Source organism: Panthera leo, chromosome F3 (genome assembly GCF_018350215.1).
Source record: "Panthera leo isolate Ple1 chromosome F3, P.leo_Ple1_pat1.1, whole genome shotgun sequence".
Lineage (NCBI taxonomy): Eukaryota > Metazoa > Chordata > Mammalia > Carnivora > Felidae > Panthera > Panthera leo.
In genome coordinates this window covers 33,332,088-33,354,838 of record NC_056696.1, presented here as the reverse complement: position 1 = coordinate 33,354,838, position 22,751 = coordinate 33,332,088, and the positions used below count along the sequence as shown (strand labels likewise).

At 39.3% G+C, this 22,751-nt stretch overlaps 1 protein-coding gene across 1 annotated transcript in view; it reads left to right on the top strand.

Annotated features, from left to right (window-relative positions):
- The first annotated feature begins 8,576 nt into the window (after positions 1-8,576).
- The window catches only part of SYT14 (synaptotagmin 14), a 220,733-nt gene continuing 206,558 nt past the window's right edge, over positions 8,577-22,751 (top strand). The window contains exon 1 of the mRNA XM_042925887.1: positions 8,577-8,614. Coding sequence (XP_042781821.1) covers positions 8,602-8,614 — 13 coding nt within the window. The 5' untranslated portion in view covers positions 8,577-8,601. The remainder of the gene's footprint in view (positions 8,615-22,751) is intronic.

The following is a 22,751-nucleotide window of genomic DNA, read 5'->3' as shown; positions in this document are numbered from 1 at the left end:
AATAAATCATTCCACCTTAAAATAAAAAAATACCTGCAAACTTTTTTTTAATGTCAGAACATGGCATGTTATACCATGTTGAGCTCTGTGGAAATTTCCTGTTTCATTCATAACGGTAAGCAAAGAGAAAGTCTATATTGGGGAAAAAGTAATTGGGAAGATGATAAGTAGAAAGAAACACTATGATAGATAAAGTGATCTTCAGGTTTTTCAGAGTTCTTTTAAATTTCTCTTTATCACAATCATCAATGGCTATTTTATCAGATTATTATGCAATATACACATTAAAGTTTAAAAATGACTAATAAGAGGACCCATGACACCTAAGCCTGTTATCATTTATTTACTCACTCATCAAAAATTAATTGAGTATCTGCTTTCATACAAAGAATTGTAGTTGGCATTCTTGTATTTGATGAATTTAAGCAAGAAAAGCACTTAGTGACCTTCTCTGTATCAGGTCCACACATTTAAAGTTATATAAGCTGAGGAGATTTAAATGACTTTTTCCAGCAGAAGATGATTTTCTCATCTAACTCAGATTACTAATTTTCTTTAGTATTCAATTTCCTTCTGACATTTGTACATTCTTGAGGCCTTCTATATGTCGCCTCCTGCCTTCTACATGAGGGGTGGCTGTATTTACTGGTGTGTGACATATTTATGGCATTTAAAAGGTTTGTGGCATACTTTCTGACCTTTGAGTGAAAATTGTTACATAACGGTCACTTGTCATTATGGGAACATCCAGCTGTGAAAAAAGGTTTTAAATATAATCGAGTACTCCTACTTAGAACAAAATAATATATTTCTTCATTGGGAATAAAGTTTAGCTAAGGTAGTTTGTATCCTACTAAGCATGTGTTTGTTGGACATTTTGTGTTAGGTTAGTCTCTATGACCGGAAGTTCTGATCAGTCCCCCATGCTGACAGGCTCGTATCATACTGAGTGGTGGTTTCTCAACAAACCAGAGGGTACTTGCTCCATGCATTTAGCCAATAGCAATAACTTCATTGATCAATGGGAAATTATAGCAGAGATTATACAAGAGCACATTATATTTAGAGAGGAAAAGGAAGAGAAATGTAGGTGGCCCTTCAGTCTGCAGGAAAGTCTTAGAAGATATAATGGAAGGAAAATATAAGGTAATAATTCGTGTCTGTGTGAATTGCTCTCTTCTTTTTTTTTCTCTGATAGAGCTTCCGGTATCTTGAAAACTTGAGGTGGCAAGAGGGAAAACTACCATTTGATCGAAGTGAATAAAATAAATTCTAGAATGCATGTTTAGTTTTTCTCTTAGTTGTTACTGTGCTGCCTATAATGGGGTAGGGAGCAAATCTTGAAGAAAATAATTGCCGGAGGCAATGAAAGAGTAAAAATAATTATTTTGATTTCTGTTTATTTTTTATCTTTTTCTTCCCATCTCAGTCTTTAATTACTTCCACACAGCCTGATGGATACATTTCTTACCATACTGGGTGATAAGGTAGAGTATCCACACACAGGAAATTACTGTTCTCCTCTGATCAGAGACATTACAGTTTATCCCACCAAGTACCCGTTAGATAATCTTACTTGGCAGTCCCTACCTGAACAGCATCGTGTCATTCCTGTAGCGCTGAGGTTGTGCTGTCCAATATGGGAGGCGCTAACCGCACGTGGCTGGGCACCATAGTGCCCAGCACAGCACAAATATAGAAAGAGTTCATTGTCACAGACAATTCTTCCAAATAGCTCTGCTCTAAGAGAACCTCAGGGAAATGTGGCAAGGTAGAGTGTCCTTGTAGCCATTACTTACGATTTCTCAGTATGAAAATCCCCTATGGGAACTGTCTCCCTCTCCTCCCCTTCATCCATGTGGGTCTCATGGGGGCTGCTGTTATTCTTCTATGGCCCTGTCATTATGGCCGCAGAGGTTTTTATGTCAGAGGTATGCACCTGACCCAAGCTGGTCAATTTCAGTACCTGGCCTCCTGATTGGTCTGGGACAGGATCCTTTATTTAAGTAGAGCCAATGACACCCCACCTTTTTTTGGAATATATGGACTTGGGGCCCAGAACATTGGCAGAATCTGTGAGTCATAGAGCTTGGAATTTCTCAGGGGTCATGTTTCCCACCATAGGGATAAAGTTATCCTGTGGTGAGCAAGGAAAATGAAGCTAACATGCAGAAAGAGGTAGAGAAAACAGGCAGAAAGTATAGTGATAGCATTCAGGCTCCCACATCCAGCAGATACTGAGGCCCAGCTTTATTTGTATACTTCTGTCTTTATAATTAACTTTCCATTTTCCTTAAGCTATTTCAAGTTGAGTTTCTCTCATTGGCAAAGTTACCAGAACAAATAACTAATATTATAACTGTTTCCATGACATTATGGTTCATGAAAGAAATTCAGTATTAATGGTGTTAACTAGATTTCTCACTAGATCCTTATATCCAGCTACATTTTGGATAATTGCAACTGCTAACAAAGCTTAAAGTTTAAAAATGTCTCCTTGCTCAAAGATTCAAAATCCCTGGGTAACATAACTTAACACCTACTAAATTTTCCAAAATGTAATTTTTTTGTATAGGTACTTGTTAAGTCTATTTATTTATTTATTTATATTTATATTTATATTTATATTTATATTTATATTTTTTACTTATGTTGTTGATTTTGAGGGGAGTTCTCTGGTTAAAGTCTCCATTTTTATATATGCAACTATATATTGCTAGAAAGAATTATTTTTTCATTCTTTTAGTGACTTTAGTCTTTTTACATTTTTTAAATATTTATTTATTTTTGGGAGACAGAGAGACAGAGTGCAAGCAGAGGAGGGACAGAGAGAGAGAAAGAGATGCAGAATCTGAAGCAGGCTCCAGGCTCCGAGCTGTCAGCACAGAGCCCAACGTGGGGCTCAAACCCATGAAGGGCGGGATCATGACCTGAATTCGGATGCTTAACTGACTGAGCCCCCAGGCACCTGGACTTTAGTCTTTTTCTATTGAATAGCTTAAGCTTTCTGCCCACGGGTCCTGTCCCCGTGCTTTGATAAAACCACTTTTTTGCACAGAAGATGTCTCGAGAATTCTTTCTTGACCATTGGCTCCCAGACCCCAACATTTCACATCACTTCTCTCTGAACCCAAGCAGGAGCTCTGCAGGCGCAGTATCCCCTATGGGAGGCGAAACTACCCCCTCAAGCATCAAGGATTGCCCTGAGCCAGCAAGACCCCCGTGACTGACTGCATGACCATGACAACCTGACCTTCACGGCCCACCTGTATGTATCCACTGACCTCTGTCCCACATTCTCCTGACTTAAACCTGGAAGGATTGTCAGCACTTTGGAGAGGCTCTGAGACACTAGTCTGCGTCCTCCAGGTGTTAGCCTCATGGAAATAAATTTCTTTCTTGTTTCATGACCCAAAAAAATAAAAAATAAAAAAGATAAAGGAGGGGCGCCTGGGTGGCTCAGTCGGTTGAGTGGCCGACTTTGGCTCAGGTCATGATCTCACGGTCCCTGAGTTCGAGCCCCGCGTCGGGCTCTGTGCTGACAGCTCAGAGCCTGGAGCCTGTTTCAGATTCTGTGTCTCCCTCTCTCTCTGACCCTCCCCTGCTCATGCTCTGTCTCTCTCTGTCTCAAAAATAAATAAAACGTTAAAAAAAAATAAAAAAAAAAGATAAAGGAAAGTTCCAACTTTAAAAATCGTTTGTTTCTTGGGGTTAAGCATCTGACTTCGTCTCAGGTCATGATCTCACAGTTCATGAGTTCAAGCCCCATGTCAGGCTCTCTGTTTTCAGCACAGAGCCTGCTTCAGTTCCTCTGACCCCCCTTCGCCCTCCCCCCACCCCCGGTGCTGGTTCTGTCTCTTTCTCTCTCTAAATAAATAAATTTTAAAAAAAATTTGTTTCATGGGGTGCCTGGGTGGCTCAGTTGCTTAAGCGTCTAACTCTTGATTTCAGCTCAGATCATGAGCTCATGGTTCCTGGGTTCTAGCCCTGCCTAGGCCTGTGCTGTGCTGACAGCATGGAGCCTGCTTGGGATTCTCTCACTCCCTCTCTCTTTCTCTGTCCCTCCTCAGTTTGTGCTTTCTCTCTCTCAAAAATAAACTTAAAAAAAATCCTTAAAAAATTAAAAATCATTTGTTCCTTAAGAATGAACCAGGAAGTTTTATAAATTAGAATATGCTTTTCCATTAAGATATTGTTGCTATTAATGGTGATAGGTTATTTTTTTGTGTTAGTGTTTGTTTATTTTTGAGAGACAGAGAGCAAGTGGGGGAGGGGAAGAGAGAGAGACACACACAGAATCCAAAGCAGGCTCTAGGCTCTGAGCTATCAGCACAGAGCCTGATGTGGGGTTTGAACCCATGAACCATGAGACCGTCACCCGAGCAAAAGTCGGATGCTTAACTGACTGAGCCACCCAAGTACCCCAATGGTGGTAGGTTATTTTGGTTGGCACATGAATGCTACTTAACTAATGTAGGTGAAGTAACTTTCCACTTTCCCTTTGAGTTGACCTTTCCACATGATTCACTTTACTAACGTTTAGCCACACCACCTGATATTTAAGCTTTGTTGCATTCCTGGAAGTCAACTATAATTTTAAATAATATTTCTGTGAAATTTTAAGCTGAACCTTAAAATACGCAGAACACATTTCCATTTCTGAATCACAAGTAAGGGAATTACATTGACTTCTTTTATTTTTATTTTCCCATCTCAACCCCTGTCCGCACAACACATGGTGGGGAAAATTGGGTAATTGCTTGAACTATATGTTTGGAAACTATTTTGCAAATAAACTTATTAATAAAGAAGAATGAAGAATTTACTTTTTTATATATATAATTTACTGTCATGTTAGCTAACATACAGTATATACAGTGTGCTCTTGGTATTGGGGGTAGATTCCGTGATTCTTTGCTTACATACAACACCCAGTGCTCATTGCAACAAGTGTTCTCCTCAATGCCCATCACCCATTTTTCTCTCTCTCCCCTGTCCCCCACATCAACCCTCAGTTTGTTCTCTGTATTTAAGAGTCTCTTATAGTTTGCCTCCCTCCCTCTCTGTTTGAAACTATTTTTTCCCCTTCCCTTCCCCCATGGTCTTCTGTTAAGTTCCTTAAGATCCACATATGAGTGAAAACATATGATATATCTTTCTCTGACTGACTTATTTCACTTAGCATAATACTCTCCAGTTCTAACCACGTTGCTGCAAATGGCAGGATTTCATTCTTTCCCATTGCCAAGTAGTATTGCATTGTAAATGGAATTTTTTCATGTCTTCTTTATCCATTCATCAGTTGATGGACATTTGGGCTCTTTCCATAATTTGGCCATTGTTGAAAGTGCTGCTATAAACCTTGGGGTACATGTGCCCCTCTGAATCAGTACTCCTGTATTCTTTGGGTAAATTCCTAGTAGCACTATTGCTGGGTTGTAGGGTAGTTCTATTTTTAATTTTTTGAGGAACCTCCACAGAGCAGCTGCACCAGTTTGCATTTCCACCAACAGTGCAAGAGGGTTCTCATTTCTCCACATCCTCACCAGCATCTGTTGTTTCCTGAGTTGTTCATTTTAGCCACTCTGACTGGTATGAGGTGGTATCTCAATGTGGTTTTGATTTGTATTTCCCTGATGATGAGTGATATTGAGCATCTTTTCATGTGTCTGTTGGCCATCTTGAAGTCTTCGTTGGAAAAGTGTCTGTTCATGTCTTCTGCCCATTTCTTCACTGGATTATTTGTTTTTTGGGTATTGAGTTTGCTAAGTTTTTTATAGATTTTGGATACTAACCCTTTATCTGATATGTCACTTGCAAATATCTTTTCCCATTCCATCAGTTGGATTTTAGTTTTGTTGATTGTTTCCTTTGCGGTGCAGAAGCTTTTTATCTTGATGAAGTCCCAATAGTTCATTTTTGCGTTTAATTCCCTTGCCTTTGGAGATGTGTCGAGCAAGAAATTGCTGTGGTTGAGGTCAAAGAGGTTGTTGCCTGTTTTCTCCTCCAGGGTGTGATGGTTTTCTGCCTCACAGTTAGGTCTTTCATCCATTTTGAGTTTATTTTTGTGTATGGTGTAGGAAAATGGTCTTGTTTCAGAAGAATGAAGAATTTAAAAGGAAGCAGTTCTTGAATATCCCCTAGTGCATAAAGGTATATAGACTAAATAATTTAGAGGTACCAGGTCTAAATTAGAAAAAATAATGTCAGTAGGTAATCAGTAAAATAAAAAACATTTATGTATTTTTTGTAAAGATTTTATTTATTTTGTATGTAAACTCTCCATCCAACATGACCAAGAGTCATATACCCTACCGACTGAGTCAGCCAGGTACCCCAAAATGTAAAACATTTAAATTGTAATGTAATTGTAAGTATCAAATTAAAAGTACCAAACCCATAGCATACTTCAGAAATAGGATTATATGTATAAGAAGATAAATCTCAATTCCAAATGGCAGATAAGCAAACTTAGCAGCTATATGAATGTTGGAAAGTGAAGGTAAGCCATATGATATTGTCCATGACTGGTTTCATAGAAAATTTCCACTTAGAAATTTGGAGAGCACAGTTTTTTGTTTTGTTTTGTTTTGTTTTGTTTTAAAGGTAATGTTGGCAGAGGGAATTCTGTATTCTAATCTGGGGGAAAATGTCGTCAGTGCTGAATAGCCTTGGCCTAAATTCCTGAATTTAACAAGTTTAAAGCTCAAATGCACCACACATGTACAAATTAATTTCCTGAGCAAACTATGGTGATATTAACCTGGGCATGGAAGCTCACACAACTTGGTTATATATATAGTAACTTGTGTGTTGGTGATGAAATAATAATAATTAGGTCTTTCTGACTTTCCATATGAAATTCTTAAAAAGGTTGAACAATTGGATTACTCAGAGCCAGTCAGAAACCATAAACTCAGAACTGTCAGTTTCAAGTTCAAACACATGCTTTAGAGTTCAAGACATTTTTAAGGGAGGTTACCTGGAGAAAATATCTTTGGCACTATACATATTTTACCTATATTTCATAGATAATCTGTCTCTCTCTCTCTCTCTCTCTCTCTCTCACACACACACACACACACACACACACACACACACACACACAGCTTTCCTGAAATATGGACGTTTAAATATTTTCTGGGTACAATTTGTTCCTTAAATAACAACTCTTGCTTGTAGCCTGCTTTTAGCATACAGTTCCTGGTTCAGTAAATATTCACTGAATTAATGAAAATGGTAAAGAATGAATGTCTAATTGAACATAAGCTGTGACTGAGGGAGGGATTATATAAAAGCAATGAAAGACAGTTCTGCTCTAGATTTACAGTCCAACCTCACTTACATAAGTGCAAAATCTTTTCTTCTTTGTGTCAGTCCCCAATATAGCTATTTTGCGCTAGGAGTTATCATTTTCTCTTCATTTCAGAATCAGTTAAGTCCCTATTCCTCAATGTTGTTGATTGTCCAGACTCTCAGTACCAAATGAAGTTGCAAATTGGGTAAATGGTTGAGTGGTTCAAGTACTTTAGGTAAAAAATGAAGGGGCTAAGTGTTGCTGTGTTCTAGATTGGCCTGTAACTGTTCATAACACCCACAGGTTTGTAGATTTTTTAAAAAGCTGCATGTGACATGCTTTTCAGGCCCTTTATCAAAACTGTCTGATCACTACTTTTGTATGGCCTCAAGGAGTGTTTATAATGTGGAGATAAATATCAACTCCTATTTCCAAAGTGGAAACCAAGCTCAGGGTAGTGGCAAGCTTTATCAGAAATGTGTGCGTGTGTGTGTGCGTGACAGAGAGACAGAGACAGTGAGAGAGAGAGAGAGATAGAGAGAGAGAGAGAGAGAGAGAGGGAGAGTGAGAAACAGAGATAGGGGGAGCGCAACGGAAGCTGCTGTCCTTAGGATGCCTTTCTCCTGTTTGCTCTTTGCCAACTAGCTGTCTCTTCACCCCAGAACAGAGATCTGAGGCGAGTACTTGGCTGATTCAGGCAAAGCAAAGCAAAACCAAAACAGACCTTCAGATTACCTAAACAAGGAGTCAATGGGTGGGAATCCCCGAGCCCAGTCTTCAAGCGAGGAGACCTGTCCATGGTCCTGACCACATCATTTCCCTACTCTCCTCCTTCTTCGGCTATGGATGCTGCCAGCACCCGAGATGCTTACGCCTCCGCCGTGGTCCTGGGCCCGGGAAAGCCCCGGGCCAAGCGAGTCGGAGCCTCCTGCACATGCTCAGTGCGCCTCGGGCCGGTCTCCGGCGAAGGTGCCGGGGCTCCCCAGACTGGGCACCTATTTTGAATCCCGGCGCGAGGCGCTGTGGGGGTGGCGGGGTGGGGGCGGGGCGGCGGCACGTGCCGCCAGCGGCGGCGGCAGCCCGGGAAGGTTCCATTTCTTCGGCGGCCAGCAGTCGGACGCTCGGGGCGCCCCTCCTCCGCCCCGCCCCAGCCCGCCCCGCCCGCGGCTCCCCTCCGGGCTGCGCAGCCGGGCGTTTGCGGGGCCTGCCCCGCCCCTCTGGCTGGCGGACTCCGTGCGTCTTCCGCCCGCACGCCGGCCCGCCGCCCCCGCCATCCAGTTGGTGCGGTCCATGGCGAGCACATCATGGCGATTGAAGGTAAGTGGAGGCCGGCCGCGGTGAGGGAGGAGGGGGAACGCCCAGGGAGCGGGGCTCCGAGGCGCCCGGGAGGCCGTGGCGCGGGTGGGGCGCTCGCCTGCGGGAGGGGAGCCGGCTGGGGAGGCGCAGGGGTCCAGACCGCGTCTCGGGAGACGGGTGGGCGGAGCGGCGCCGCGGGTCCGCCCGACTTGCTCCGGCCCTGGCGGTCCAGTCGGCCTCGGCCCGGGGCCCGGCGCGGCGAGGAGCCGGTGCGCCTGACAGGTGCGGTGCCTGGCGGCGCCGAGTGGGGCTCCGGTGCGGCCCTGCAGAGCCCCGCGGGACGGGCCCGGGGAGCGAGGGACCGCGGGGCTTAGCCCCTTCCATCGCCCACCCCCCGTACCCCCTCCTCCGGCAAGTACCCGCTTTGCTACCAAACTGGAAGTCCAGTTTTGCTGTCCCAGTCCTAACCATTCTTAGTCCCTGCTCTGGAGCTGACGCTGGACCGCACTCTTCGTCCATTCCCCTCTGTTTGCTGCTGTTAGGGGGCTAGGAAATTTGGGATGAAGTTAATTTCCTCAAGTGTTTTTTCCCCTAACACTCAAAACTGCTTTTTCTCTGGGAAAGAGAAGTAAATACATCTGAAATAACAAACGCACGCTCTTAGAATCCTGCGTGTGTATCAGTCCACTAAGTGTTACTGTCAACAACACTCCTATTTTCGAGATACTTGGTGTTTACCACCTAGCCAGATGAGGTAGTTGCCATCAGAGTGTATTTTCTTCTTGTTCCATGTTTTTGGAAGTGTCTGTATTTTGCTTTGCTTTTGAGGAGGATATTGTGAAAATTAGTATCACACGGCTAGGATGTTTATGTGAAAGACTGCACCATCTTCCAGCCTGTGTCCTTCTGAGCTTAACTCAGATCGTGAAAGTAGTTTGTAAAATTTACCTGGGTGCACGTCCGTGTGTACAGGTTCACATCATCTGTACAGATGTTCGAGGTACCTTTGGCTGTATCCTCATTAGCTCAGATTTTATGTGTGTTCCTCGTAAACAAAACTTTTCAGAGCACTTCCCATCTTGGTGACTGACTAATCACCAGTAGCATACAGCTCTGGGGGTTCCTTTTTGTCAGATCCTGCATCCTCCAAAATAACTTTAGCTGCGTTTATGCTTATTTAAGAGATTCCACCTATATGCAAGACACACATTTCAGACACATTCACACATTTCAAATAGCTACTTTAGCCAAAACGATGGATAGCGCTGGGAACAAGATCTATTTTATAACCTTTGATATTTCTGTTACCCAGAGTGGTACTTTCAAACTCTTTTCCTTATTGTACTTTTTACTAGAGGTTAAAAATCCAGCAACCAAATCCACTGATTAATGTTTTGTACTTTATTTCCCCAACCAGTTTGTGGTAGTATTTCTTAATGATGTGGTAAAGCTAAAAAGGTTTATGCGGAAGGTATAATAGCATCTGGATCTGATCTTGTAACTTGTAATTTCTTGATATATTTTAGTTTTTCCTCTTTTTCTCAGTCTTTCCTACCCCACAGTTAAATGTGATTGATTCCTTTTTTTATGTTAACTGATGGCATTTTGTTCTGCCTTTTACTACTAGTATGTTTAAAGAACAAGATTTTTGAAATTCTCCTAGAGATTCTTCTGTGTTTTATTTTTTTTATTTTTTTATTTTTAAAAAATTTTTTTTCAACGTTTTTTATTTATTTTTGGGACAGAGAGAGACAGAGCATGAACGGGGGAGGGGCAGAGAGAGAGGGAGACACAGAATCGGAAACAGGCTCCAGGCTCCGAGCCATCAGCCCAGAGCCTGACGCGGGGCTCGAACTCATGGACCGCGAGATCGTGACCTGGCTGAAGTCGGACGCTTAACCGACTGCGCCACCCAGGCGCCCCTCTTCTGTGTTTTAGATACTCTCATCGGTTTTTTAATACTTAAACATTTGTCAAAGTCTTCTTAATATAAAGATTGGAAATTATACTTTTTCTAGTTTGGTATAGAGACTAAAGTTAGTATTAGCATTTCAAATAAAGATGTCAGGTCAGGTTAGTCTAACTGTGCTGTTTATTACATACCAGAACACTTTTTTTTTTTTTAATTCTTTTTAATGTTTATTTATTTTTGAGAGGGAGAGAGAAACAGAGCTTGAGCAGGGGAGAGGCAGAGAGAGAGAAGGAGACACAGAATCTGAAGCAGGCTCCAGGCTCCCAGCTGTCAGCACAGAGCCTGACATGGGGCTCCAACTCATGAACCGCAAGATCATGACTTGAGCTGTAGTCGAACACTTAAAACCAACTGAGCCACCAGCTGCCCCCGGCACCCTCCACCCCAGCAAATTACATTCCCATGCTGTTTTTTTTTTTATTTTTTTTATTTTTTTTAATGTTTATTTATTTTTGAGACAGAGAGAGACAGAGCATGAATGGGCGGGGGGGGGGGGGGGGTGCAGAGAGAGGGGGAGACACAGAATCTGAAGCAGGCTCCAGGCTCTGAGCTGTCAGCACAGAGCCTGACGCAGGGCTCAAACTCACGAACTGCGAGATCAAGACCTGAGCTGAAGTCAGAGGCTCAACCAACTGAGCCACCCAGGCACCCCTCCCATGCTGTTTTATGAAGTAAAATGAACTCTGGATGATGGCTTTGTACTAGAGACATTTTAGGATTTTAGTGGCCCAAGGGGGCATCTCATTCAACCTTCTTCCCAATGAAGTGGTTCTTAAAACATTCAGTCCCTTCATTCACCTGTTAATTCAGCAGACTTAATAGCACTAGCTGTACTCAGTGTTCTGTGCAGGACTCTATGGGGCCATAAAGATGACTAAGACTGCACTCCTTCCCTCAAGGAGCACATGTTCTAGTTGGGGAGACAGATAATTTTAGTCCTGTAATTACAATACGGTGTGAACAACAAAGGATGAATCATCTTTTGTATAAAAACACTCAATGGGGATGAATTTATTGAACTCATGTGCCGGTGGACATTGAACAATGTCTGCCAAGTGGAAGTATAATTCTTACAGTTCATGAGGTCTTTGAATTTGACCAAAAACGTGCCATTCAGTAACTTCTGTCTAACTACTACTCCTAGATCTGCCGTTTGGAGCAATAAATTAAAAGCCCTCTATTCCCTATATACATGACATCCCTTCTGCCATTTGAAGACAACTTTTGAACACTTTCTAGACAGAATAACCAGCTCTTCCTCTGGATGGTGTATAGTTGTATGTATGTTTTAAAGTTTGAAATGAAATCCATTCCAGATGCATTGCTGAGTAGCATACATTTAAAACTGTTCTGCCATTTCTTATCTTGTGCATAATCCTATTAATGTAGCTTAATATTAGCATAGCCTTTTTGGAATTGTATGTTGGCTCGAGATGAGGTTGAAATGAACCAAAACCATAGAGTCTCTTTCACCTGGACTTCTTTCACATCAGGTGTCTTCCATCCCTTGCATAGCAAACCAGTGTTTTGACTCAAAGAACAGATCATTTGTATCTGTTAAGCATATTCTTCCTAGCTCTGGCTCCACATTTTAGCCCTTGAATTTAGATTTTTAAGTACTGAGGGTTACTTTTATTTCCTCCTTTATGTAAAACCCATACTGTACATACTAAGTAATCATTCACTTCCTCCTTTTATCAGAAAGTAAGTGCTAGTCAGGACTCAGACAAATATACGATGATGGTGTTACCACACTGATCTAATATAATTCCAGTCAGAGGTAAAGAAGTTAGTTCTAGGAGTGCCTGGGTGGCTCATTCAGTTAAGTGTCCAGCTTCAGCTTAGGTCATGATTTCATGGTTCGTGAGTTTGAGCCGCATGTTGGGCTCTGTGCTGACAGCTTGGAGCCTGAAGCCTACTTTGGATTCTGTGCCCTCCTCTCTCTCTCTGTCTCTCTGTCTCTCTCTCTCTCTCTCTCTCTCAAAAATAAATAAACATTAAAAAAAAAGAATTTAGTCCTATCTTAAAGTACAATTTTGAGAAAGCATTTTGAAATATTGAATAGTTTACAGATCCTTATTGTTACCCTAGAGGTCTGGTGGTAATCATGTTGGGAATCATTGGTCTGCTCTAGCCTATCAAGACCTATAGTTTTCATCCAGTGTATTAATTCTTGTAATGTTGGCCTTTGTCAGTCTGGCATTGTTAACCATTTCCTGTGTTTAGGAAATTTTCTCCTCTCTCTTGATTACTTCTCAGTCTTTCCTTCATCTTCTTTGCCTAATGTTCTTTGTGTTTCCATTCTTTTTTTTTTTTTTTCAATATTTCTATTTATTTTTGAGAGAGAGAGAGCAGGGGAGGGGCAGAGAGAGTGGGTGATAGAGGATCCGAAGCAGGTTCTGTGCTGACAGCAGAGAGACTGATGCGGGGCTCAAACTCAGTGAACCATGAGATTATGACCTGAGCTGAAGTCAGACGCTCAACCGACTGAGCCACCCCGGTGCCCCTGCGTTTCCATTCTTAATCCTGTTCTCATCCTCTCTCCATACTGCTGTAATTGCACATATTGAGTAATTTTGTAATCACTTGTTTATAATTTGTCTTTCCTGTCAATTCCAGAAGGTAATATCTTCTTCATTTTTTTACTCCTTACATTTTGCACAGTATCTGAGTATAGTATATAATCCACAAATATTTTTTGAATAGTTATAATGGAATTCTGTAAATTATAGATGTTGATTACATTGATTCCCAGATGTATTTGACCAAAAATCTGCCATTCATTAACTTCTGTCTATCTACTAGTCCTTCTAGTTCAGCTTTCTGGAGCAGTAAATTAAAAGTGCCCTATTAATTCTTGTGATGAGAACCGAGCGATGTATGGAAGTGTTGAGTCACTATATTGTACCCCTGAAACTAATACTACACTGTATGTTAACTGGAATTTAAATAAAAACTTAAAAAAATGAAAAGTGTTGGGGCGCCTGGGTGGCTCCGTTGGTTAAGCATCTGACTCTTGGTTTCAGCTCACATCATGATCTCACAGTTGGTGGGTTCAAGCCCTGTATCAGACTCTGTGCTCTCCCCACCCCCCCCAAAATAAGTAGACTTTAAAAAAGCAAATAAAAGTGCACTGTTAATAAAAGCACACAGAGTTTTCCTAATTTATATTTTCAGATAGTAGCTAGATATCATGGGTGTTCCACAACAATCCAAAATATTTAGTTTGGGACATTCAAAATGTCCTAAAGTTGTCATCACAGCCACCACATCCAGTTTCTGTATCCCCACTCTATGCAAATTTACCATCTGAGTGTCATTTTTAAGTAACCAGACATCTGAGATAGAAATCTGGAAATCAACCTTGTCTTAAAATTCACCCCCCCCCACATCTTGTTGATCACTAAGTCCTGCCAAGTCTACATCTCAAACGAATTTATGATGCTTACTGCTTATACTTTAGTTTATTCCCCCTCATTAAAGGGCTTGTATTAGTTTCCTAGCTATTCTTGTTAGCACCAGTTTTAGGGTTCCTTCCAACCCATATTCTGAACTGTTGCTAGTTATCTTTGTAACATATAAATTATTTAAAACCTCAGGTTAGAGCAGGCCTTTAATGATCTGACCTATGCCCCTCCTTCCCTCACTCCACATTTTTCTGACTTCCATAGGATTATCAAAATAGAGGTAAAATTACTCACTTTTGTTGTTAATGTGCTGTATATCAACTTTAGCTACTTTAGCTCTCTGGGTAACATTTTTTGAAGTTATAAAAGAAGACTATATTAGAAAGAATCTGTGTGTGTATGCGTGTGTGTGTGTATACCTTTTATTCATAAGGCACTTTGTCGTTTACCACACACTTCCACATACATACTTTTTAATCATCAGTACAATTCTGAGATGCTTTTGAAGGTTTGTTGTGACTCTAAGATTTCCAAGGCAGAATTTGGACTTTTGAAGTATCGAATTAAGAAATCCCAATACAAACACGTTCTGCTACAAGTCCTGAGGGAGAACATCACACTCCTTTCCTGCTTTCCATGTTATTGTAAGAGCTCATTAGGATGTAATGGGGGATGATAGAAAGTCATGCCTGTCTACAGTCTGTGGCAGAATGAGACAGTTTATCGAGCAGTTTATTTTTGGAGGATTTACAGTTCAGTTTAATCAGTGATATTCCTAAAAGGGATATTTTGACTTTCGGCAGGTATAAAATTCCTGATGTTTTGCAGAGATTTAGGATATGTTTAGATGTGAGGTATGTTTGTTCAGAGACCTCTCTCTGTAATTACTCTTGAATAATTTACAGTGTATTTAAGGTTTCTGTCCTAACTCACTAAACCAAATTAGAAAAACCTAGGGAACATTAGAGAAACAGTTGCATTAAGAAACATTTCCTTTTTTCATTGGTTTAGGTAGTGTTAGAACACAATGGCACAGGCCAGCATAGAAAGCTAGAGAACCACATGTTGGCTTATTTATTTGTTGAGTAATGCTGCTTGCGTTATTGTTTTCTTTAAAGTGATTGTAGTGTTTGTCCATAGCATATGTGTAGTAGCATAGTAGACTGTCTTCGTAGATTTCCAGTTAGCTGACTTCATTCTTTCCTCCACTCCCAAGTCCTACCTAGTTTATACCTAACGTGACAAGCCTGTGGGGGAGAACATCAGATTCAACAAACTACTGTCAATGAAACATTCTAGACTCTTGAATAAGACAATTATGTACATATTTCGTATGTATGTGTAGTAAAATCTTAATTGAAACCTAAAAAATTGGAACCCTTGATTGACTTTTTTTTTTAAGAAGGAAGAAATAGTGACAACGCAGCAAACTGTCATCAGGAATTTGTTTATTTAGGAAGTTATTTAAAAACAAACTTCTAAGATCCATATGTACATTCAGAACATTACAGTTGTAAGGCTGTATTAGGAGTCATCAGGAGATAGAGGATTTTAATGAAAAATTATCTTCAGCATTTTGAACTTACTAATATAATAATGCATATTAGTAATTTTAACAAGTGAACTGGTGCAGTAGTCAAAACACAGGTGTTCTCTTTTAAGTAGAAAATTAAGTAGAATACCTTTTTTAAATTTTTTAGATTTATTTTTGGGAGACAGTGAGTGTGCACCTGCAAGCAGGGGAGGGACAGAGAGGGGGGACAGAGGATCTGAAGCGAGCTCTGTGCTACAGCACAGAACTCGGGAACACTGAGATGACCTGAGCCAAAGTTGGTCGCTCAACCAGCTGAGCCACTCAGGCTCCCCAGTAGTATGCTCCCTTTTTTTTGAGCATATACTTATTCAGGGATTTATGGTGTTATCTTAATGAGCATCTAAACAGTCAAAAACTTAACTAACTTAAAAACTGAAGTAAAAGTGGCTCAGAAGTAGGAAAAATGGGTTATGTTTGTGAACAATAAATTTACTTTTATAAGATAAACTTGTACCTCCTGGAAAAAAAATTATTGAATAAATTTATAGGAACTTATATGGATGAAAAGATATACTGTACTTAGCAAGATTTGCAAATTATAAAGTACTCTAAGATATTGTTATGAAAAGAGGTACACTTGGTTGTTCTGTGTGATGCTGGAATTGTGCCGAATATATGTCTCAAAACTTAGGCTATGGTATAGGAATGTTATAAATAAAAAGAGTTTGTAAAAGTAAATATAGGAAGGACTTACTCAGGGGCGCCTGGGTGAATCAGTTAGTTAAGCATCAGACTCTTGATTTTGGCTCAGGTCATGTTCTTATGGTTCCTGGGGTCGAGCCCTGTGTTGGGCTCTGTGCTGACAGTGCAGAGACAGGGATTCTCTCTCTCTTCCCTCTTTCTCTCTACCCCTCTCTCAAAATAAATAAATAAACACTTAAAAAAAAGAGAGAAAATACTTATTCAGATTATTTTAACTCTAGTAATTGAATAGCAACAATAAAAAATAAAACAAAAGAATTCCAATTTGGGAGGATAACTCCCAGAGGATTGGAGGCCCAAAAGTTTTTGTTGTTGTTGTTTTTAAGAAAATTTCTAAAAAGAGGATAAGTTAAGAAGTATGAGAAGATTAATGTTTATTTTGGAATATTTACACAGGAGAGTGTTTGAAATTAACTGGTAACTAATGCTGTAGAAGAGAAGAAAACATACAGAATCTTTTCTGTCTCTAGGCATAAGTCTAAGTTTTCTTTGAGTTTTGTCCTTGTGAGGAATGCAAAGGGGATTGACATTTTTTGGTGCTCACCATGGGCTAGGCATCATCTATCCATTATCACAGTGTGGACGGCAAATGCATGGCACTGTTCTCTCTTTCTCCTGTAGCAGTCATCTGTTTCCTTCAAGTGTCTTTTTAACATCTCCCTACCAAGTATCAACTTTGTTTCAGAATCCTTCTCAACATTGCCCTCCACCCCATGCCAGCAGCTACTTTTAATAGCCCAGAATTGGTATATGGATAGGAAAGCTATTTTCCATCCTGGAGCTAACTATTATTACTACTTTACAAATGTGTTTAGTTATTTTTATTTTTTCTTACAGGCACAAGGTTTACAAAGACAATACTAGGTGATGCTGACTTGAAAACTGAAGCCTGACTCAATTCAGAAACCATGGTCTTTCCATAATACTGTGCTTTCAATTAGGCACCAAAATTGGTATCATTCCTTGAATAACTTAATTAGGGTTAAAACTGAAAGGTGTCTATAGATTAGTGACTGTGGTCTAAATGAGTTAAATTGGTTGGGGAAGGTGGTAGTTGGCAACATTAACAGGAAATATTTAACATTTCATGCTTATTATATATAGCTATAACAATTAGCTATAACAGAGTTTATCAGTGTAAGCTAGACATTAATTTAATTTTGACCACTTTAATGCATGTATTTTGCTGATCTTTAGATAAGGTAGAATTTAAGGTATTTCTAAAGTAGCCTTGTGCTGTTTGAGAAGTTAATATTGCCCGTAAATTGTAGTGACTTAGGTTATTGGTCAAAGTTAACATGGTAGACAAAATAAAGTCAATTTCAGAAAGGACTCCTAGATCCATTTTCAATGGACTAAATCTTTGGGTTTAATTGCATTTTTGTATGCCTGGCCATATTTTGATGGGACTAGAGCATCACTGCATATTTTCCTTCTTTTTTTTTTTTTAAAGTTTATTTATTTATTTAGACAGCAAGTGAGTGCGCACGCACAAGCAGAGCAGCAGCAGAGAGAATCCCAAGCAGGCTCTGTGCTGTCATCACAGAGCCTGACATGGGGCTTGATCTCATGAATCCGTGAGATCATGACCAGAGAGTGGAAATCAAGAGTCAGAGGCTTAAGTGAGCCACCCAGGCTCCCCACATATTTTCCTTATGTAGGCATATGGAAAAGTACATACTTTGTAAGTCCCTATCACCCACCTTGTCTCCACTTAAAAAGAAATTCCTAGTTCCCAGGCACACTCTCAATCATGTGTCCATTCATACACAAACACACACATGCGCACATTCGCAGCATGTATGTATGTGTGTGTGTGCCCATACGCATCTATTTCCTCTTACACTATGTACTTAACGCCAATTGTAGAGGATTCTGCCAGTTTATATTATGCTCCTACATGGGTTTGCCTGAGGGAAAAGATGGTAACTTTGACTAAGCTTGTCATTTTCTATCTCTCATTTCCATGTTGCTGAGATGATTATTTCAAGAGCAATGCTGGCATTATCTCCAAGAATAGTTTTGAGAAACTGACTTGTACTTTAATTACCTGAAAGGGTTAGAAAACAATTACATAGTTTTTATTTTATTTGTAAAAGTGAAGAAAAATTGATATTTAAATTTCTTACTGTATTAACCCTAGTGTACTAATTATTTTTTCTGGCAATAAACTAGTGACCCTGGGCAACTCTACTTAACGTTTAGTGGTTCAGTTTGTTTATCTGGATTGAGCTAGACAACTTTATTTCTGACTTCTAGCCTTTTTATATTCTGTCATTCTGTTATGATCTCCCAAGTCTTCATTATTGTTATGTCTTTGAAGTAAATTTGATGTGTGAAAATTTTTATTTATATGAGTTCATTTGGGGGATAATTATTCATTTTAACAGAAGACATTTCTTTCTAAAGAGATTGGCTAGGGGTGCCTGGGTGGCTCAGTCGGTTGAGCGGTTGAGTGTCTGACTTCAGCTCAGGTCATGAACTCGTGGTTCGTGAGTTCAAGCCCTGCGTCAGGCTCTGTGCACAGAGCCTGGAGCCTCGTTCAAATTCAATGTCACCCTCTCTCTCTGTTCCTCCCCTACTTGTACTCTCTCTCTCTCTCAAAAATAAATAAAGATTAAAACAAAATTAAAAAAAAAATAAAGAGATTGGCTAATTTATTACTTTAAGTACTCATTCCTCCAAATTGGTTCAGCCACTGCAGAAAACAGCATGGAGGTTCCTTAAAAAATTAAAAATAGAACTACCGTGAGATACAGCAGTGCCACAAATGGGTATGTATCCAAAGGAAATGAAAAGAATATATTGAAGAGGTATCTGTGTTTATTACAGCATTATTCACAATAGCTAAGGTAAGGAAACAACCTGAGTGTCCATCTGCTGATGGATGGATAAAAATGTGGTGTATGTATATACAATGGAATATTTCTCAGACCTAAAAAGAAGGAAGTCCTGCCAACATGGATGGACCTTGATTGAAGGCATTATTGCCTTGATTGAAGGCATAATGCCTTGATTGAAGGCATAAGTGAAATAAGTCAGATACAAAAAGATAAGTAGTGGGGCACCTGGGCGGCTCAGTAGGTTGGGTGTCCGACCTCAGCTGTGGTCATGATCTCATGGTTTGTGGGTTCATTGGGCTCTGTGCTGACAGCTCAGAGCCTGGAGCCTGCTTTGGATTCTGTGTCTCCTTCTCTTTCTGCCCCACCCCCACTCATGCTGTCTCCCTCTCTTTCAAAAATAAGTAAACATTAAAAATAAAAGACATAGGGGAAGGGGAAAAAAAAGTTACAGAGAGGGAAGGAGGCAAACCATAAGAGACTCTTAAAAACTGAGAATAAACTGAGGGTTGATGGGGGGTGGGAGGGAGGGGAAAGTGGGTGATGGGCATTGAAGAGGGCACCTGTTGGTATGAGCACTGGGTGTTATGTGGAAACCAATTTGACAATACATTTCATATTAAGAAAAAAAAAGAAATTCCTTTAAATCCAAAAAAATAAAAATAAAAGACAAATAGTGTATAGTACCACTTAAATGTGGAATCTACAAAAGCTGAACTTGTAAAAACAGAGAATGGAATGGTGGTTACCAGGGTCTGGGAGATGTGGGGGAATTGGAAAGATGTTTAAGGGAAAAAACTTGCAACTTGTAGATAAATAAGTCCTGGAGATCTAATGCACAGTATAGTGGTTTTAGACAGCAATTCTGTGTTATAAACTTAAAAATTGCTAACAGACTGGATCTTAATTGTGACTACAACAAACAACTGATAATTATGTAATGTGATAGAGGTGTTAGCTAATGCTATGGTGGTAATCATTGCGATATATAAATGTATCAAATCAGCTTGTGCATCTTGAACTTACACAGTGTTATATGCCAATAATAGCTGAATAAAAATAATCATTCTTCTATGTATTTGATATACAAATAATCATTCTTCTATGTATTTGATATACATATTTGTTATATATGTATATACACATACATATATATACATATGTATCTACCTCAAAGAATCATTCCCCTTATGCATTATACTCTTAAAATCAGTAAACCACTTTTTGAATTGCCACCATATCTAAGTCAAGCTATGCCTACAATGACTTGCCTTTTGCTTGCAAATTTGACTCACTTTGAAACTTTTCAGATTTATTTTTAGAGATTTTAAAACAAGGCATAAAGTTTATACACAGTTCACTATCTCTGATTGAAAAAGTATTTAAGCCTTTGACTCCCAAACACATACTTTAAAACATACATATTTAGCATATAGAATGCATATTTTTTCCTAAACACTCTTACTGGTCTCAAAAAGGATTGAAAACCAAAGGAATATCGATTTCATGGTCCAGTAATATAATAAATTTTATTTAGCTTTCTGTGTTTCTTCTTTTGTACTTTTTTTTTTAAATTTTTTTTTTTTTAACGTTTATTTATTTTTGAAACAGAGAGAGACAGAGCATGAACAGGGGAGGGGCAGAGAGAGAGGGAGACACAGAATCTGAAACGGGCTCCAGGCTCTGAGCTGTCAGCACAGAGCCTGATGCGGGGCTCGAACCCACGGACCGTGAGATCATGACCTGAGCTGAAGTCGGACGCTTAACCGACCAAGCCACCCAGGCGCCCCGTCTTCTTTTGTACTTTTAAAAGGGAGGGTTTTTTTTGTTTTTTCCTAAATTTTACTTTATTGCCTGGCATTTATTTGTCCTTAATATTCCTTTCCATTTCAGTAATAATAGTGATTGCTCTTGATTTCCACATGTACATCACTGAGATCTCCCTTGTTGGTTAGAATTTTTGGGACAAATATCTGGAAGAGTAGAGCACAGTCTTGCTTTTTCTAGTTATGTGATTTTTGTGCTACTTTGACACATTTGACAATTATCTATTGGCTGTAAATTTAAAATATAGTAATTATTTGACTTAGCTTTTTATTTATGAAGTTCTTTCATTTGATATAGATGAATCGAATACTTTTAAAAGTGGGAGTTAGCTGTCATTGTCATTTTATAGTTTTGAGAAAAGTCTTAGATTCTAATAGTTTATGTTACTGTTAATAGTTTTATGTTACCATTAGCACTTAGGCTGTACAAACTATGCACTTATATTTGAGATTAGATGTGTATACTAAAACCTAACCGATTTGCATTAAATATGGGGGAAAGTCTGGTTTTTTGTTTTTTTTTTTAATGTCTATTTTTGAGAGGGCTGAGGGGCAGAGAGAGAGAGGAGGGCGGAGGATCTGAAGTGGGCTCTGTGCTGACAGCAGAGAGCCTGAGATGGGGCTCGAACTCACAAGCTGTGAGTTCATGATATGAGTGAAGTCGGATGCTTCATTTAACTGAGCCACCAAGGTGCCCTGAAAGTCTGGTTTTAAATACAGGCTTTAACAAGTACAGTCTTATGAACATGAATTAAGTACATAAGGCAGACTAAGTTGTAGGTGTTATCTTCTGGAGAATAGGCCTTAATGACCATATAAAAGATATTTTTATGTAGCCTGTGAAAACATCAGTGATGGCATCAGTATAGTTATTTTATTGTTGTTACATGATTCTTCCAAATCTCTTGAAAGTAGTTTCTTCTGTAATTTGGTAAACATTCTCCTTCTAGTTTTTGACTAGTGTCTTCTCAATATTAAAGATATGTGGTATACAGTTACAGCTTGTTCTTGCCCTTCAGCAGGTAATCAGTGGTTGCTCATTGGTAATATTCTAATTAGCAAGGACCCAATGTATTTACGCTGAGATTTGCTGAATAATAGGCATTTTATAATCAGAGCTTTAAGGTAGGTGTTTCTTCTTGCTAAGTCTATCTTCCTGATAACTGGTGATTAGTCTATAGTGTTGGTAATAATCACAAACATGGCGTTGTTACAACCAAATTAGAATGTAGATCTAACCTACTTTAGCAATAGAAATACTGTTTTCTGGTTTTTTAACTTGCTTCTCAGATGACCTACTTTTTTTAGTGGATATCATGGATTTTACCTCATGTTACTGCTGTAAGATATTTCTGTTTCTTATAACTTAACTTTTGTAATGAGCTAAGATTAAATTATTTAATATTTCTATTATGCAAAGTTTAAACATAATTCACAGCATAATTATAAGGTCATGCATATATAGAACACTACAAAATTTCATTTAGCTTACATTCATTTAAAGTAGGGGCATTCTGTTTCAGAATGAAGGAGTATCTATTTCTACAGTGACCAATAATATTAATTTTATGATAGAATACTTTTTATATTAATTATACTCAAAGTAAGCTTTTGGTTAAATTTGTTTTTATCATCCTATTTTTTAAATTTATCTTTTTACAGACTTATAAGAGTGGGTAGCTGAAGAATGGGGAAAGGTTACATTTCATTTTATACCATATATGTGATAAACTATAGTGTCTTTACAAGGTTGGTCCCTCCATAGTAACTTACCTATATATATTAAACCTCAAATACAAAAGTGGGTCCTACGGTGT